The 19,852-nt window shown below is 42.4% G+C and overlaps 1 protein-coding gene across 2 annotated transcripts in view; it reads left to right on the top strand.

The window, feature by feature from the left end:
- LOC112264919 (probable ATP-dependent RNA helicase ddx6) overlaps window positions 1–19,852 on the top strand; it is a 67,583-nt gene that overhangs the window by 34,885 nt on the left and 12,846 nt on the right. For both annotated transcript variants that reach the window (XM_042295730.1, XM_024441839.2), the window contains exon 10: window positions 15,378–15,494. In XM_042295730.1, the coding sequence (XP_042151664.1) occupies window positions 15,378–15,494 (117 nt within the window). The remainder of the gene's footprint in view (window positions 1–15,377; window positions 15,495–19,852) is intronic.

The following is a 19,852-nucleotide window of genomic DNA, read 5'->3' as shown; positions in this document are numbered from 1 at the left end:
CTACTAACCACAACCACACAGCTGCTGACCACACTACTAACCACTGACCAACCACCAACCACACCCACACAACTGCTGCTGAACAACCACACTAACCACAGCTGCTGACCACCACTACTAACCACACCAAGCTGCTGACCACCACTACTAACCACACCTGACCACACCACTGCTGACCACCACCACTAACCACAACCAACACAGCTGCTGACCACTACTAACTGCTGAACCACTAACCACACAACTGCTGACCACCACTACTAACCACAACCACACAACTGCTGACCACCACTACTAACCACAACCACACAACTGCTGACCAACACTAAACCACAACCACACACCTGCTGACCACACACTGCTGACAACTACCAACACCACAACTGCTGACCACCACTACTGCTGACCACCACAACCACACAGCTGCTGACCACCACTACTAACCACTAACCACACAGCTGCTGACCACCACTACCAACCACACAGCTGCTGACCACCACTACTGCTGAACCACAACCACACAGCTGCTGACCACCACTACTAACCACAACCACACAGCTGCTGACCACCACTACTAACCACAACCACACAACTGCTGACCACCACTACTAACCACAACCACACAGCTGCTGACCACCACTACTACTAACCACAGCTGCACAACCACAACTGCTGACCACCACTACTAACCACAACCACACCACACTGCTGACCACAACACAACTGCTGACCACCACTACTAACCACAACCACACAACTGCTGACCACCACTACTAACCACAACCACACAGCTGCTGACCACCACTACTAACCACACAACTGCTGACCACAACTACAACCACAACCACAACTGCTGACCACCACTACTAACCACAACCACACAACTGCTGACCACCACTACTAACCACAACCACACTGCTGACCACTGCTGACCACCACTAACTAACCACCACACTACTAACCACAGCTGCTGACCACACACCACTACTAACCACAGCCACACAGCTGCTGACCACCACTACTAACCACAACCACACACCTGCTGACCACCACACTAACCACAGCTGCTGACCACCACTAACCAACCTGACCACCACCACTAACCACAACCAGCTGCTGACCACCACTACTAACCACAACCACACAGCTGCTGACCACCACTACTAACCACACAGCTGCTGACCACCACTACTAACCACAACCACAGCTGCTGACCACCACTACTAACCACAACCACTACTACACAGCTGCTGACCACCACTACTAACCACACAGCTGCTGACCACCACTACTAACCACAGCCACACAGCTAACCACAACACACAGCTGCTGACCACCACTACTAACCACACAGCTGCTGAACCACACTAACCACAGCTGCTGACCACCACTACTAACCACACAGCTGCTGACCACCACTGCTGACTAAACTGCTGACCACCACTACTAACCACAACCACAGCTGCTGACACCACTACTAACCACAACCACACACCTGCTGACCACCACTACTAACCACAACTGCTGACACACTACTAACCACACAGCTGCTGACCACCACTACTAACCACACAGCTGCTGACCACCACTACTAACCACAGCTGCTGAACACCACTACTAACCACACACAGCTGCTGAACTACTAACCACACATCTGCTGACCACCACTACTAACCACAACCACACAGCTGCTGACCACCACTACTAACCACAACCACACAGCTGCTGAACACCACTACTAACCACAGCTGCTGACCACACTACCACACAGCTGCTGAACACAGCTGCTGACCACACAGCTGCTGAACACCACTAACCACTGAACACCACTACTAACCACACAGCTGCTGACCACTACAACCACAGCTGCTGAACACACCACAGCTGCTGACCACACTACTAACCACAACCACACAGCTGCTGAACACCACTACTAACCACAACCACACCTGCTGAACACCACTACTAACCACACCACAGCTGCTGAACACCACTACTAACCACACCACAGCTGCTGACTAACCACAAACCACACAGCTGCTGACCACCACTACTAACCAACCACAGCTGCTGACCACCACTACTAACCACACAGCTGCTGAACTAACCACACAGCTGCTGAACACACACTAACCACAGCTGCTGAACACCACTACTAACCACAACCACAGCTGCTGAACACCACTACTAACCACACAGCTGCGGACCACCACTACTAACCACACAGCTGCTGAACACCACTACTAACCACACAGCTGCTGAACACCACTACTGCTGAACCACACAGCTGCTGAACACCACTACTAACCACACAGCTGCTGAACACCACTACTAACCACACAGCTGCTGAACACCACTACTAACCACACAGCTGCTGAACACTACACTACTAAACCACACAGCTGCTGAACACCACTACTAACCACACAGCTGCTGAACCACTACTAACCACAACCACAGCTGCTGACCACCACTACTAACCACCACAGCTGCTGAACACCACTTCTAACCACACAGCTGCTGAACACCACACTGCTGAACACCACTACCACCACTACTAACCACAGCTAACCACACAGCTGCTGAACACCACTACTAACCACACAGCTGCTGAACACCACTACTAACCACCCCACAGCTGCTGAACACCACTACTAACCACACAGCTGCTGAACACCACCACCACTACTAACCACAACCACAGCAGCTGCTGAACACCACCACACAGCCGCTGACCACCACTACTACTAACCACGCAGCCGCTGAACACCAACGACTAACCACGCAGCCGCTGAACACCACTACTAACCACAACCACAGACTAACCACACAGCCGCTGAACACCACTACTAACCACGCAGCTGCTGAACACCACTACTAACCACAGCTGCTGAACACCACTACTAACCACAGCTGCTGACCACAGCTGCTGAACACCACTACTAACCACGCAGCCGCTGACCACCACTAACCACAACACACAGCTGCTGAACACCACTACTAACCACACAGCTGCTGACCACCACTACTAACCACAACCACACAACTGCTGACCCACTACTACCACACAACTGCTGACCACCACTACTAACCACAACCACACAACTGCTGACCACAACCGCTGCTGACCACCACTACTAACCACACTACCGCTGACCACCACTACCATATAACTGCTGACCACCACTACTAACCACAACCACAGCTGCTGACACCACCACGACCACAGCTACTGACCACACAGCTACTAACCACAACCACAACTGCTGACCACAACTACTAACCACAACCACAACTGCTGACCACCACTACTAACCACAACCACAGCTGCTGACCACCACTACTAACCACAACCACACAGCTGCTGAACACCACTTCTAACCACACAGCTGCTGAACACCACTTCTAGCCACCACCACACAGCTGCTGACCACCACTACTAACCACAGCTGCTGACCACAGCTGCTGACCACCACTACTAACCACAGCTGCTGACCACCACTACTAACCACAGCTGCTGACCACCACTACTAACCACAACCCCACAGCTGCTGACCACCACTACTAACCACAACCCCACAGCTGCTGACCACCACTACTAACCACAACCACACAGCTGCTGACCACCACTACTAACCACAACCACACAGCTGCTGACCACAACCACAGCTGCTGACCACCACTACTAACACCAACCACAGCTGCTGACCACCACTACTAATCACACAGCTGCTGACCACCACTACTAATCACACAGCTGCTGACCACCACTACTAATCACACAGCCGCTGACCACCACTACTAACCACACAGCTGCTGACCACCACTACTAACCACACAGCCGCTGACCACCACTACTAACCACACAGCTGCGGACCACCACTACTAACCACACAGCTGCGGACCACCACTACTAACCACACAGCTGCTGACCACCACTACTAACCACAACCACAGCTGCTGACCACCACTACTAACCACAACCACAGCTCCTAACCACCACTACTAACCGCAACCACACAGCTGCGGACCACCACTACTAACCACACAGCTGCTGACCACCACTACTAACCACAACCACAGCTCCTAACCACCATTACTAACCGCAACCACACAACTGCTGACCACCACTACTAACACCACATCCACACAGCTGCTGACCACCACAACTAACGACAACCACATCTGCTGACCACAACTAACCATAACCACAGCTGCTGACCACTACAACCACTAACCACACAACTGCTGACCACAACCGCTGACCACCACTACTAACCACAACCGCTGACCACAACCATATAACTGCTGACCACCACTACTAACCACAACCACAGCTGCTGACGACCACTAACCACAACCACACAGCTGCTGACCACCACTACTAACCACAACAGCTGCTAACCACAACCACAGCTGCTGACTACCACTACAAACCACAACCACACAGCTGCTGACTACCACCACACAGCTACAAACCACAACCACACAGCTGCTGACCACCACTACTAACCACAACCAACACAGCTGCTGACCACCACTACCAACCACACAGCTGCACCAACCACACAGCTGCTGACCACTACTAACCACACAGCTGCAGACCACCACTACTAACCACACAGCTGCTGAATACCACTACTAACCACACAGCTGCAGATTACCACTACTAACCACACAGCTGCAGATTACCACTACTAACCACACAGCTGCAGATTACCACTACTAACCACACAGCTGCAGACCACCACTACTAACCACACAGCTGCAGACCACCACTACACCACTGCAGACCACCACTAAACCACAGCTGCAGACCACCACTACTAACCACAGCTGCAGACCACTACTAACCACACAGCTGCTGGCAGACCACCACTACTAACCACACAGCTGCTGACCGACCACCACTACTAACCACAACCACACAGCTGCTGACCACCACTACTAACCACAACCACACAACTGCTGACCACACAGCTGCTGACCAACACTACTAGCCACAAGTACTGACATGTCCATGCTGTAGGGCCCAAATATCCTGCTACACAACTACTGAACTCAAGTGACAAACTACTAAACCACAAGCACTGTTCACAACCACAAAAATACTGACCAACTCCTGAGCAAAACCACACCACGACTGACCGCCCGCACCCATACGACTGACCGAGCACACCACTACTTACCACAACCACACGACTGACGACAATTACTTGACCACAACTTCTGACCGACAACACCACCACAATCACACAAGTAATTGACCACATGCACACAACTGCTGACCGCTACTGACTATTTACTGATCACATCCACACAACTACTTACCAGACAACTAATGACCACAAGCACTCAACTGCTGACCACAACTACCGACAACAACCTCACAACTAATTAACCGCACAACTACTGACCTGAACCACACAACTACTGAACCACAACTACTGACCACGTCCATACTGTAGGGTGCGTCAAGGATATCTCCCTCGATCTTGACTAGCCCATGCCACTGAATAAAATCCCCACAGCATGCTGCTGCCACCACCATTCCTCACCATAGTTACGTTACCTCCAGACGTGATGCTTAACATTCAGGCCAAATAGTTTAATCTTGGTTCCATCAGACCAGAGAATCTTGTTTATCGTGGTCTGAGAGTCCTTTAGGTACCTTTTGGCAAACTCTCAGTGGGCTGTTGTGCCTTTTTACTGAGGAGTGTCTTCCCTCTGGCCATTCTACCATAAAGGCCTGATTGGTGGAGTGCTGCAGAGAAGATTGTCCTTCTGGAAGGTTTTCCCATCTCCACAGAGGAACTCTGGAGCTCTGTCAGTGACCATCGGGTTCTTGGCCACCTCCCTGACCATGGCCCTTCTCCCCCGATTTGCTCAGGCGGCCAGCTATAGTAAGATTCTTCGTGGTTCGAAACTTGTTGCATTTAAGAATGATGGAGGCCACTGTGTTCTTGGGGACCTTGAAAGCTACAGAATTGTTTCTGTACCCTTCCCCAGATTTGTGACTCGACACAGTCCCTTCTCGGAGCTCTTCGGACAATTCCTTCGACCGCAAGGCTTGTTTTTTGCTCTGACATGCACTGTCAACTGTGGGACCGTATATAGACAGGTGTGTGTGCTTTTCCACATGTCCTATCATTTGAATATACCACAGGTGTACTCAAAGTTGTCAACTTTTCAAGGATGATAATTGGAAACAGTATGCACCTGAGTTCAATTTAGAGCCTCTTAGCACTTATGTAAATAAGGTAATTAAATTTTTATAAATTATCAAAAATGTCTAAACTGGTTTTCGCTTTGTCATTATTGGGGTATTGTGTATTGATTTGAGTCTATTTTTTATTTGATCCGTTTTAGAATAAGGTAACTGTGGGAAATGTTCAAGGGGTCTGAATTCTTTCCGACTGCATTGTATTTATGAAATAAGGGGTTAAATACATGTCAAAATTGTAATAGTTTTCTGATATTATGTTCCTCAGATATAGGACAGACACTATAGAACAAACTTCCTTCAGTTTTTTTGGTGGGACTGTTTATTCATGTATGAAGCTGTTATTCAATGTGTTTTTATGGGCTCATAGCAGTACGGCCAAAGTCACTGTTTAAAAAAATATATACATACAGTACTGGTCTAAAGTTTGTACACCTACTCATTCAAGGGTTTTTCTTTATTTTTTTTAACAATTTTCTACATTGTGGAATAATAGTGAAGACATCACTATGAAATAACACATGGAATCATGTAGTAACCAAAAAAGTGTTAAACAAATCAAAATATATTTGAGATTGTTTTGCATTGATGACAGCTTTTCACACTCTTGGCATGCTTTCAACCAGCTTCATGAGGTAGTTACCTGGAATGCATTTCAATTAACAGCCTTGTTAAAAGTTATTTTTTGGAATTGCTTTCCTTCTTAATGCGTTAGGTAGGGATGGTATACAGAGGGTAGCCCTATTTGGTAAAAGACCAAATCCATATTATGGCAAGAACAGCTCAAATAAGCAAAGATAAATTAACTTATCCTTTGCAGCAGAGGTAACTCTGGGTCATCCTTTCTTATGGTGGAGAGAGCCAGTTTCATCATTGCGTTTGATGGTTTTTGCGACTGCACTTGAAGAAACATTCAAAGTTCTTAAAATTTTCCGATTGACTGACCTTCGTGTCTTTAAAAGTAATGATGGACTGTCATTTCTCTTTGCTTTAAGCTGTTCTTGCCATAATATGGACCTGGTCTTTTACCAAAAAGGGCTATTTTCTGTATACCTCCCCAACCTTGTCACACACAACTGATCAGCTCAAACACATTAAGAAAAGAAAGAAATTTGACAAATTAACTTAAAACAACAAACACCTGTTAATTGAAATGCATTCCAGGTGACTACCTCATGAAGCTGGTTGAGAGAATGCCAAGTGTGTACAAAGCTCTCAAGGCAAAGGGTGGCTATTTTTGAAGAATCTCAAATAAATATATATTTTTTGATTTAACACTTTTGGGGGGGTTCTACATAATTCTGTGTTAATTCATAGTTTTGATGTATTCACTATTCTACAATGTATAAAATAGTAAAAATCAAGAAAAACCCTTGCATGAGTAGGTGTGCAAACTTCAGACCAGTACAGTGTGTGTGTGTATGTTCAAACTTTTGACTGGTACTGTGTATGTTTTTTTAATTTTTTTACCTTAACACTAGAACTGCCTTTCAGTATATACAGTGGGGCAAAAAAGTATTTAGTCAGCCACCAATTGTGCAAGTTCTCCCACTTAAAAAGATGAGGCCTGTAATTTTCATCATAGGTACAATTCAACTATGACAGACAAAGTGAGAAAAAAACATCCAGAAAATCACATTGTAGGATTTGTAAGGAATTTATGTGCAAATGATGGTGGAAAATAAGTATTTGGTCACCTACAAACAAGCAAGATTTCTGGCTCTCACAGACCTGTAACTTCTTCTTTAACCCGTATCCGGGAGCGTAATCATAGCCTCAAGCTCATTACCATAACGCAACGTTTCCTATTCATGGAAATCGCAAATGAAATGTATATATTCAAACACAAGCTTAGCCTTTTGTTAACAACACTGTCATCTCAGATTTTCAATATATGCTTTTCAACCAAAGCTACACAAGCATTTGTGTAAGAGTATTGATAGCATAGCATTAAGCCTAGCATTCAGCAGGCAACATTTTCACAAAAACAAGAAAAGCATTCAAATAAAATAATTTACTTTTGAAGAACTTCGGATGTTTTCAATGACGAGACTCTTAGTTAGACAGCAAATGTTCATTTTTTCCAAAAAGATTATTTGTGTAGATGAAATAGCTCCATTTTGTTCATCACGTTTGGCTAAGAAAAAGAGCGTAAAATGCAGTCACTTACAACGCCAAACCTTTTTCCAAATTAGCTCCATAATATCGACAGAAACATGGCAAACGTTGTTTAGAATCAATCCTCAAGGTGTTTTTCACATATCTATTCGATAATCTATCAGTGGTGGCAGTTGGCTTCTCATCAGAAGCAAACGGAAAAATACTGCAGCTGGAGTTTACGCAATAATTGCGACGGAGGACACCAAGCGACCACCTGGTAGATGTAGTCTCTTATGGTCAATCTTCCAATGATATGCCTACAAATACGTCACAATGCTGCAGGGACCTTGGGGAAAACGTGGAAACCGTAAGCTGACTCCTAGCTCCTTCACAGCCATATAAGGAGTCATTGGCATGAGGTGATTTTAAGAAATGCGGCACTTCCTGATTGGATTTTTATCTGGGGTTTTTCTGTAACATCAGTTCTGTGGCACTCACAGACATCTTTGCAGTTTCGGAAACGTCAGTGTTTTCTTTCCAAAGCTGTCAATTATATGCATAGTCGAGCATCTTTTCGTGACAAAATATCTTGTTTAAAACGGGAATGTTTTTCATCCAAAAATTAAAATAGCGCCCCCTATATCCAAGAAGTTAAGAGGCTCCTCTTGATCCAGAAGAAGATTGTCATATGGTCAGATGAAACCAAAATATAACTTTTTGGTAAAAACTCAACTCGTCATGTTTGGAAGACAAAGAATGCTGAGTTCAAAGAACACCATACCTACTGTGAAGCATGGGGGTGGAAACATTCTTTGGGGCTGTTTTTCTGTTTTTCGGATCAGGACGACTGATCCGTGTAAAGGAAAGAATTAATGGGGCCATGTATCGTGAGATTTTGAGTGAAAACCTCCTTCCATCAGCAAGGGCATTGAAGATGAAATGTGGCTGGGTCTTTCAGCATGACAATGATCCCAAACACACCGCCCGGGCAACGAAGGAGTGGCTTCGTAAGAAGCATTTCAAGGTCCTGGAGTGGCCTAGCCAGTCTCCAGATCTCAACCCCATAGAAAATCTGCGGAGGGAGTTGAAAGTCCGTGTTGCCCTGCAACAGCCCCAAAATATCACTCTAGAGGAGATCTGCATGGAGGAATGGGCCAAAATACCAGCAACAGTGTGTGAAAACCTTGTGAAGACTTACAGAAAACGTTTGACCTCTGTCATTGCCAACAAAGGTATATAACAAAGTATTGAGATAAACTTTTGTTATTGACCAAATACTTATTTTCCACCATAATTTGCAAATAAATTAATTAAAAATCCTACAATGTGATTTTCTGGGGTTTTTTCCCTTCGTTTTGTCTGTCGTAGTTGAATGAAAATTTACAGGCCTCTCTCATCTTTTTAAGTGGGAGAACTTGCACAATTGGTGGCTGACTAAATAAATTGCCCCACTGTAAGTACCCGCTAGAGAATGTCAAACTTTGCTGGGCGCTTTAGCATATGCATATCAGATGCAAATCAACCCACAAGGTGCGCAAACATAAGCACCAACACTTGATATATATAGTGCCTAAACTATTGTATAGGATTAATTACAGAAAGATATTTGTGAAAAAAATAAATAAGGATATGTTTTTTAAAATTCTTTAGACCCAATATCCTATTTTCTTTTCTTTTTTTTCTTTCTACAAATTAGGGAATGATTTGTTCCAAATACAATGGTGTTAGTTTTAGAGATGTTCAGGACCTGAAAACAGTAGAGGGCCAAGAGAGCTGCCCTGCGATACACCACACTTTACAGGTTTGACATTAGAGAAGCTTCCACTAAAGAAAACCCTGTCAGTTCTATTATATTGCCATATCGTGGTTTCAGAGCTGTGGTTGAAAAGCCAAAACACATACAGTTGAAGTCGGAAGTTTACATACACTCGTTTTTCAACCACTCCATAAATTTCTTGTTAACAAACTATAGTTTTGGCAAGTCGGTTAGGACATCTACTTTGTGCATGGCACAAGTCATTTTTCCAACAATTGTTTATAGACAGATTTATTTCACTTATTCACTGTATCACAATTCCAGTGGGTCAGAAGTTTACATACACTAAGTTGACTGTGCCTTTAACTTCTTGGTGACAGGGGGCAGTATTTTCACGCCCGGATGAAATGCATGCCCAAATTCAACTGCCTGCTGCTGATTCCCAGAAGATAAGATATGCATATTATTAGATTTGGATAGAAAACACTCTGAAGTTTCTAAAACTGTTTGAATCATGTCTGAGTATAACAGAACTTATTTAGCAGGCGAAACCCCGAGGACAAACCATTCAGATTTGTTTTGTTTTTTGAGGTCACTCTCTTTTCATTGAGTTTTCATTGGGAATCCAGATCACTAAGGGACCTTCTTGCACTTCCTATCGCTTCCACTGGATGTCAGTCTTTAGAAATTGTTTGAGGTTTTTCCTTTGTGTAATGAAGAAGTACGGCCATCTTGAACGAGGGTTACTTGAAGTGTACTGTTAGATAGGGCACATTCTCATTTCATGTAACCACATTTACCTTGTTTGTTTGTTTGTTTATGCATTTCTGTGAATTACTTAGTAATAAATAAATGATTTAAGACAATTGATGTATGGATGACTCATAGTGAAGACTGGGTTTGTGCAGATAACCGACAATTTACAACGTTTGGAATAAGACTAACGTGAGGAAAAGTAAATCATTCCTTAATTCGAAGACGAATTGATCAGATAAAATTAAGTTATTTTAGGATATTATAACTTTGAAATCTGAGTATTTTTCCTTGGTGCCCCGACTTCCTAATAATTACATGATTAATCAGTCTAATCGCGTAATAACTAATTACAGAGAATCTTTGATAAAAACTATCAGTCTTCAGTTAATGATAGTGAAGACACGACAGAGAATAGAAATATATAGAACCAGACATAACAGAGTTACTGGAGGAGGATACAGATATAGCCCCAGAAATAACAGAGTTACTGAAGGAGGATACAGATATAGACCCAAACATAACAGAGTTACTGAAGGAGGATACAGATATAGACCCAGACATGACAGAGTTACTGAAGGAGGATGAGGATACAGATATAGACCCAGACATAACACAGTTACTGAAGGAGGATGAGGATACAGATATAGACCCAGACATAGCAGAGTTACTGAAGGAGGATACAGATATAGACCCAGACATAACAGAGTTACTGAAGGAGGATACAGATATAGACCCAGACATAACAGAGTTACTGAAGGAGGATACAGATATAGACCCATACATAACAGAGTTACTGAAGGAGGATACAGATATAGACCCAGACATAACAGAGTTACTGAAGGAGGATGAGGATACAGATATAGAGCCAGGCATAACAGAGTTACTGAAGGAGGATAGAGATATAGAACGAGACATAGCAGAGTTACTGAAGGAGGATACAGATATAGAACCAGACATAGCAGAGTTACTGATTGACCCAGACCCTGACTTTGGTTTTGTAGTTTATGTTTTAAGTTATTACAATACTCAAATTATACCAAGTTTAATTCTACTGCGCTTGACTTCCCTGCCACCTACATACACGACGTGACAAAGATTGTCAATTTGTGCCACAGTTTAGATTACCTATAGATCAGCGTTCTAACTCTGCCTTGTGGTGCAATGACAGAATGATACAATTTACCATAATCTGCCACCATCTACCACAAAAGGTTGGGGTATAAGCTCTAAACCTTTAATTGAAGAACCACTGTAGAGACACCAAACCAACTTTCACATGTTCAGGCTATCCTAACTTCTAATTCTATTTTATTTTATAAATTATAACTGTAAACATTTGCATAAAATAACTCCCCAACAGTGAGTTATAGACGCCGATCGAACTTTCAAGTGTACAGGCTATAATATCCTATCAATCGATCCTTCACAAACTAGCATGCACACCACATCTAATTCAGGAAAAGTTTTATTTCTGTATAGACACGAGTAGGCTAATTAGTAGTGATGCACCGATATTACATTTTTGGCCTATACCGATATCCAGTATTTTCCTTGCCCCAAAAAAACGATACCGATATTTATCATTTTAGCGGCCTTTTAAGCATTCTAGGACAGTTAAATAGTTAACACACACACATGGCCGCAGAGGTCTAAGGCCCTGCATCTCAATGCAAGAGGCGTCACTACCGTCCCTGTTTTGAATCCAGGCTGTATCACATCCGGCTGCAATTGGGAGTCCCATAGGGCGGCGCACAATTGGCACAGTGTTGTCCGGGTTTGGCCAGGGTAGGCCGTCATTGTGAATAAGAATTAGTTCTTAACTGACTTGCCTAGTTAAATAAAGGTTACACACACATCGCACTGACCCAAACAATAATTTGTTGGCATTTACGTATGTCCCCATTACCAGTAAAACATAATCAAAACCTATTTCTTTCACTTACTTGCTGTGCTGTTACGTTGTTCATTTGTCCAGTCGTTTCATTCTCAACCAGGATTTCTATGGAAGGCAGTTTGGTTCTTTGTTTGTCAAAAAAGAAAGTATTGGACAGTATTTGACGTGTCAAATAACACTATTTGTTGTGTCAATTAAGCTTGTTAACCAATCTGGACCTGAATATGACTGCACGTCACATAATTTAACAGGTTCATACATTTTCTATGTAGTTATTACACATTGATTACACTATCACTCGTATTTCAATGATTCATCGATACGTATGCTATGATGCTGGTAAAGTTGTCTCACGCACCTACAGTACTGGTCATAAAAAAAAGCTAGCTAGCTCATGGATGCAAACAATGTTTTTCCCCCAAAACATATCAAAACGAGAATCTGTTTCTGTAGCTTTAGTTAGCTAGCTAACTATATAGCTAGGTGTCATCGTCTAAAATAACCCTAATTTATAAGCCAGTTCTTATTTGATTAATGGTGGTCGGATCCATCTATGGACTTTGAAGCTAGCCTTCAAAATAAAAGCCATAACAATTTGTATTTATTTGCTTCACTGTCAATAGCCTTTAAAATAAAACTGCAAATTCCATTGTTGTGGCTAATCCGTATTGTGGCTAGCTTCACATAGATGGGTCCGACCACCATTAATCAAATAAGAACTGTCTTATAAATTAGGGTTATTTTAGATGATGACACCAAGCTATATTATGCCTAATCCTTATTGTGGCTTCACAACACATAACCTGATCCGGTCGAGACTCACTAGCCAGATGAAGCTAGCTAGCCGCTTATTGTGTTAGCTTTGGACAACAGTGTTAAGTACCTGGCTAGCTATTTATTTTCATGAACTGAAGTTCAATTTCAATAGGCAAACAACAAGTGGCAACCTAGCTAATATTTACAAGGATTCCTAAATCATTGCTAAGAATAATGAAAATGACTGCAGTTTCTACTGGTCATTGTTTGAGGCTGGTTGTATTGGTGCTAGCTAGGTACCAAGCTAAAGCTAGCTACCCCGGAAGTTGCGGTCGAACAAATGATGCTTTATTACCAACGCGGTATTGAAAACACTTTGTTTGTGGCCGATGTTTGCTTGTTTGCAGACTTTTTTGTACAGCTTTGACAGTGCTACTGTATCTTTTTTGACATGCAAAGACCCAAACGGAGTTCCATAGTATGCATGTCGTGATGCTAATAGTAGTGACGCTATTACTGTGTAACTCCGGTAGGGTAACATCTGAAAAATAGCGCTCTTAGTAGTGTGTACTGGTCGACCAGTCGGCGAAAGCCAACATCACCCACGACAGAGATGGTTGATTGTCAAGGGAAATGAATTCCATTATCTTGGCTTTAATGGATTTTGCCTTTCAGTTGTCTCTCTGAAATTTTCTTACTCCATCAAATGACTGCTCGCCTTGTTGACTGTTCGATCCAGACAGCAGACATTGTGGGCTAAGTTAGGAATACTGTGTTGCACGTGTTGCACAGAATTTTACGTGCCGTCATTACGTCATGTACCTACGTTTTATAGGTATGCAGCTTTGACATCGGTTTTGCAAATCGGCATTAAACTAGACATTGGGCTGATAATGATGTTGGCCGATTCCGATATGTTCACCGATACCGTGCATCCCTGCTAATTAGGCTATATAATTTTGGCGATTTTAATTCAGTTTACATTAGGTAAAGCTTAGCTTCCCCTAGCCTTATGGACATGCTTGCGTAAACTGCACGTAAACTGCATTAGTTCTTCGAGTGTAAGCTAAGGATGGTTTTTGTAACTTTTTCAAATCATCATTAGTTGTTGCATCATGCATCCTTAGAATGTGTTAAAATTCAAACATATGGCCCAACGTTTGTATCACAACTAAAATTACATAAATAACTCTAAATGAAGCATATAGGGGGACATGTTTCTTTGTTAACCGCTCAACACAGAATAACCGCATGTGTGAGGTCCCTCGCAAATCATTTGGGGAAAATATCCTTTCTATTTATTCAACTATGTTCAATTGTAGGCCTATTCTTCATACTATACAATAATGCTACGTAATTCTAACCTGTCTGCTAAATGAACTAGTGTAGCCCACAGCCATATTGCACAGGTGGTCAGGTTCTAATGGCACAGGTCTGGCCCTAACGTAAGGACAACTCAGAATCTGCTATTCTATTCTTCTGAAATAGGATACATTTTCTTCATATCATGTTTCTTTAATAATGGATTTATTGTGTTGGTTTAGGCTATATTAAATGTATTTATTAGACTTGTGACGAGTGGAATGTTAGCTAAAGTGACTGGTAGTCAGACTAGTAGAGCAGAGACTGCGTGGAGAATAAACATGTGTAGAACGTGTTCCGCACATGCGCATAAGCTTCTTTAGTCCGGGGGGGGGGGTGTTTGGATCCGCAGCCACTCTGATCTTTCAATCCCACTTCAGAAATGGTTACATTCATGTTAAACCATCGCCTAAGACCTGCCAGAACTCGATATTGTTGATTTGAGATTCTCATGAAAAACGTTGTATAAAGTGTTTGTTATTGTTTGTTAGTTTTAACATTTCCTTTCTCTTGTGGTTTGTTTTTCACAGCTGCAGATCAATCAGTCCATTATCTTCTGTAACTCCACCCAAAGAGTTGAGCTGCTGGCCAAGAAGATCACCCAGCTGGGCTACTCCTGCTTCTACATCCACGCCAAGATGATGCAGGTGAGCCATTTAGATTCACGCTTATTGGTCAAAAAGAGAAAGATCTGCATCTTTCTGAAAAGAGGTTAAACATTATTATCGGGTTGGAACCCGATTTTCTTTTTCCGTTCCACTGTTCCGACCAGAAAAATAAAGTTCTGAACGGTTTCGTACAAAAAAATAAATAACGTTTTTTATCGTTCCTTTATGTTCTTTTTTTATACCTCTGAAATATTTGTATTTTTAAAAAAATTAAATTTACTGTGCCATCAGAAAGTATTCACGCACACACCCACCCACACACACATATTTATTCTCACTGTTAGCAGTTGAAGTTATTCCTCAATATCACAGACCCCCAAAGCAAATCAGGGGGAGGAAAATAGGTTTATTCAAAGAGGACAAATCATGCTTGGAAGTAGGTGGTAGATGGTCATTTCTTCCCTGTCCTCAGGGATTCTCTCCACAGAACAAACCGACAGCGTGTAATTTACAACCCCCAGCCCTAGCCTGTGGTTGACCAATTAGAATTATTTTCAGTAAAATATAATTTATCTTCAGAATATTCTTACACCACCCACATCATTTTTGAGTGGTAAAGTGGTATTGCATCCATCTAACCGATTCCAATATTGGGAGTTTAATTTGTCCTTGCATCAACCTTGGATTTGATTAATAATGAAGATACAATTTGTTTTCTATTGGATGATTACAACATAAACTTATTGAAGAGAACCACTCACTGACACCTGACTTGTTGAATACTTTATACTGGATCTATAAGACCACTCACTGACACCTGACTTGTTGAATACTTTATACTGGATCTATAAGACCACTCACTGACACCTGACTTGTTGAATACTTTATACTGGATCTATAAGACCACTCACTGACACCTGACTTGTTGAATACTTTATACTCCCATCTATCTGTGTCCCCTCATCTATAAGACCACAGACTGACCAGTTCATCTGTATCCCTTCATCTATAAGACCCCAGACTGACCAGTTCATCTGTATCCCCTCATCTATAAGACCACAGACTGACCAGTTCATCTGTATCCCCTCATCTATAAGACCACAGACTGACCAGTTCATCTGTATCCCCTCATCTATAAGACCCCAGACTGACCAGTTCATCTGTATCCCCTCATCTATAAGACCACAGACTGACCAGTTCATCTGTATCCCCTCATCTATAAGATCACAGACTGACCAGTTCATCTGTATCCCCTCATCTATAAGACCACAGACTGACCAGTTCATCTGTATCCCCTCATCTATAAGACCGCAGACTGACCAGGTCGTCTGCCACCGTTATTGATCATATTTTTACTAATTATTTAGTAAATGTTGCTAATACAGGTATACTTTATACTGACATTTCTGACCACTTTCCAATTTTCCACTTCTCTTTGGCCGCTGGAAATGAACAGATGGTATTGATTAGTAGCAGTAGATGTAGAATTTTAAACTAAATTAATTGTGAGCGCTTTAAGATCAGCAGCAGCATGATGAGATTGGGGCCTTTTTGGTGAAGTCAGTGTCTTCCTCAATTACTGAGCTTCGCAAACTCGTATTGTTTCTAAATATTTGTCACGCCCTGACCTTCGAGATCCTTTTTATGTCTCCATTTGGTTTGGTCAGGGTGTGATTTTGGGTGTGTATTCTGTGTTCTATTATTTGTGTTTCTATGTTGTCTCTGAGAACCATACTTAGGTAGCCCTTTTTCCACCTGTCTTTGTGGGAGGCTGACTTTGTATAGGGCACATAGCCTTTAGCTTCACGGTTTGTTTTGTAGTGTTTATTGATTTGTTCGGCGTCTTTTCTAATAAAAAGAATATGTATAACGCTGCACCTTGGTCCTCTTCATTCAACGGCCGTGACAATATTTGATATTTTACAAATGATTGCCCAATATCTGTACTAGCATGTTTTTTACAGAATCCTTGTAAAATGTGTCTATGAGGATATTGAAACATTTAAACCAACACTGTATTCTATATGAGCTACTAAATGGTTTTGGTAAAAACTACTCCAAAGATATGGCTCTTTTGCAACTTGGGGAGAAAATATTTACTGCCCTAAACAACAATGAATACTCTCTTGGCATCTTTTTAGATGTATCCAAAGCGTTTGACAAGGTTGATCATGAAATATTACTTTCTAGATTGCAATACTATGGTTTTCATGATTATACATATAATTGGTTATATAATTATGTTTATGATAGAGAACCATTTGTTTATGCAAATTGCTGTGCATCTACCAGGGCCAAGATATTCTGTGACATGCCACAGCGTTCGATAATTGGACTTTTGTTATCCCCAATCTACTGTGTATCCGTAAAGTATTCAGACCCCTTGACCTTTTGCACATTTTGTTATGTTACTGGCTTATTCTAAAATGGATTAAATATTTTTTCCCCCATCAATCCACACACAATACCTCATAATGACAAATCAAAAACAGGTTTTAGAAATGTTTGCAAAAAATAAATAAAAATGAAATATAGCATTTACATAAGTATTCATACCGTTTACTCAGTATTTTGTTGAAGCACCTTTGGCAGCGATTACAGCCTCTTCTTGGGTATGATGCTACAAGTTTGGCACACCTGTATTTGGGGAGTTCCTCCCATTCTTCTCTGCAGATCCCCTCAAACTCTGTCAGGTTGGATGGGGAGCGTCGGTGCACAGCTATTTTCAGGTTTCTCCACAGATGTTAGATCGGGTTCAAGTCCGGCTCTGGCTGGCCCACTCAAGGGCATTTAGAGACTTGCGTTGACTTGGCTGTGTGCTTAGGGTCATTATTCTGTTGGAAGGTGAACCTTCGCCCTAGTCTGAGGTCCTGAGCGCTCGCTCTGGAGCAGGTTTTCATCAAGGATCTCTCTGTACTTTGCTCCGTTCATCTTCCCCTCGAACCTGACTGGTCTACCAGTCCCTGCCGCTGAAAAACATCCCCACAGCATGGTGCTGCCACCACCATGCTTCACCGTAGGGATGGTGCCAGGTTTCTTCCAGACGTGATGCTTCTGTCTGGCCTGATTGGTGGAGTGCTTCAAACATGGTTGTCCTTCTGGAAGGTTCCCATCTCCACAGAAGTACTCTGTAGCGCTATCAGATTGGCCATGGGGTTCTTGGTCACCTCACTGAGCAAGGGCCTTCTCCCCCGATTGCTCAGTTTGGCCGGGTAGCCAGTTCTAGGAAGGGTATTAGTGGTTCCAAACTTCTTCCATTTAAGAATGATGGAGGTCACTGTGTTCTTGGGGACCTTCAATGCCCGAATAAATATTTTGGTATTCTTCCCAAGATCTGTGCCTCGACACAGTCCTGCCTCGGAGCTCTACGGACAGACTGGGGGTCAGCCTGATGAAACGAACTGCTCAGTAATATCCTCTGTATAGCCTATCTCTCACACACACATGCACACACACATTTAAACAAAACATTTTTTTTCTTGTGACTACTGATCAATTAATTTATGAATAGTAGGTTTTATCTTTTTTTTAAACTTTTTTTTGGTACTTAATTACCTCCTACGTTTAATTATTACTCAATTAAATTAATCATGCAACTAATTCATTAGTAATTTGGGGCATCATGGGAAAAGTTTATTTAATGAGTTACAGTTTCCAAATTAACTCAAGAATATATCGATATACCAGTTATCAATCAATCATTTCCTCATATCAGTCTCATTCTGAACTTCGCAAATATCTTAATCCACAAGAACCTTAGCCTAAGTGATGAATCAGTGACATACAAATTGGCTTAATTATTTATTTAATGGAAGCTTTTCTCATGTCAAACATGTAAAGTGTGGTGTACCACAGGGCAGCTTTCTAGGCCCTCTACTCGTTTCTATTTTTATCAATGACCTGCCACTGGCATTAAGCAAAGCGTGTGTGTCCGTGTATTCTGATGATTCAACTATATACACATCAGCAACCACAGCTAATGAAGTCACTGAAACCCTTAACAAAGATGTGCAGTCTATTTTGGAATGGGTGGCCAGTAATAAACTGGTCCTGAACATCTCTAGAACTAAGAGCATTGTATTTGGTACAAATCATTCCTTAAGTGCTAGACCTCAGCTTTATCTGGTAATGAATGGTGTGGCTGTTGAACATGTTGAGGAGACTAAATTACTTGGCGTTACCTTAGATTGTAAGCTGTTATTGTCAAAACATATAGATTCAATGGTTGCAAAGATGCTCTTAATTGTAATCTTGAGGGCTAATATACAGTTGAAGTCGGAAGTTTACATACACTTAGGTTGGAGTCATTAACCTTTTGTGGCTAGGGGGCAGTATTTTCATTTTTGAAAAAATAACGTTCCCGTAGTAAACGGGATATTTTGTCAGGATCTTCCTTC

Source organism: Oncorhynchus tshawytscha, linkage group LG13, assembly GCF_018296145.1.
Source record: "Oncorhynchus tshawytscha isolate Ot180627B linkage group LG13, Otsh_v2.0, whole genome shotgun sequence".
NCBI classification, from domain to species: Eukaryota; Metazoa; Chordata; class Actinopteri; order Salmoniformes; family Salmonidae; genus Oncorhynchus; species Oncorhynchus tshawytscha.
The sequence above is the reverse complement of the archived record's forward strand: the minus strand, read 5'-3'. Positions and strand labels throughout refer to the sequence as shown.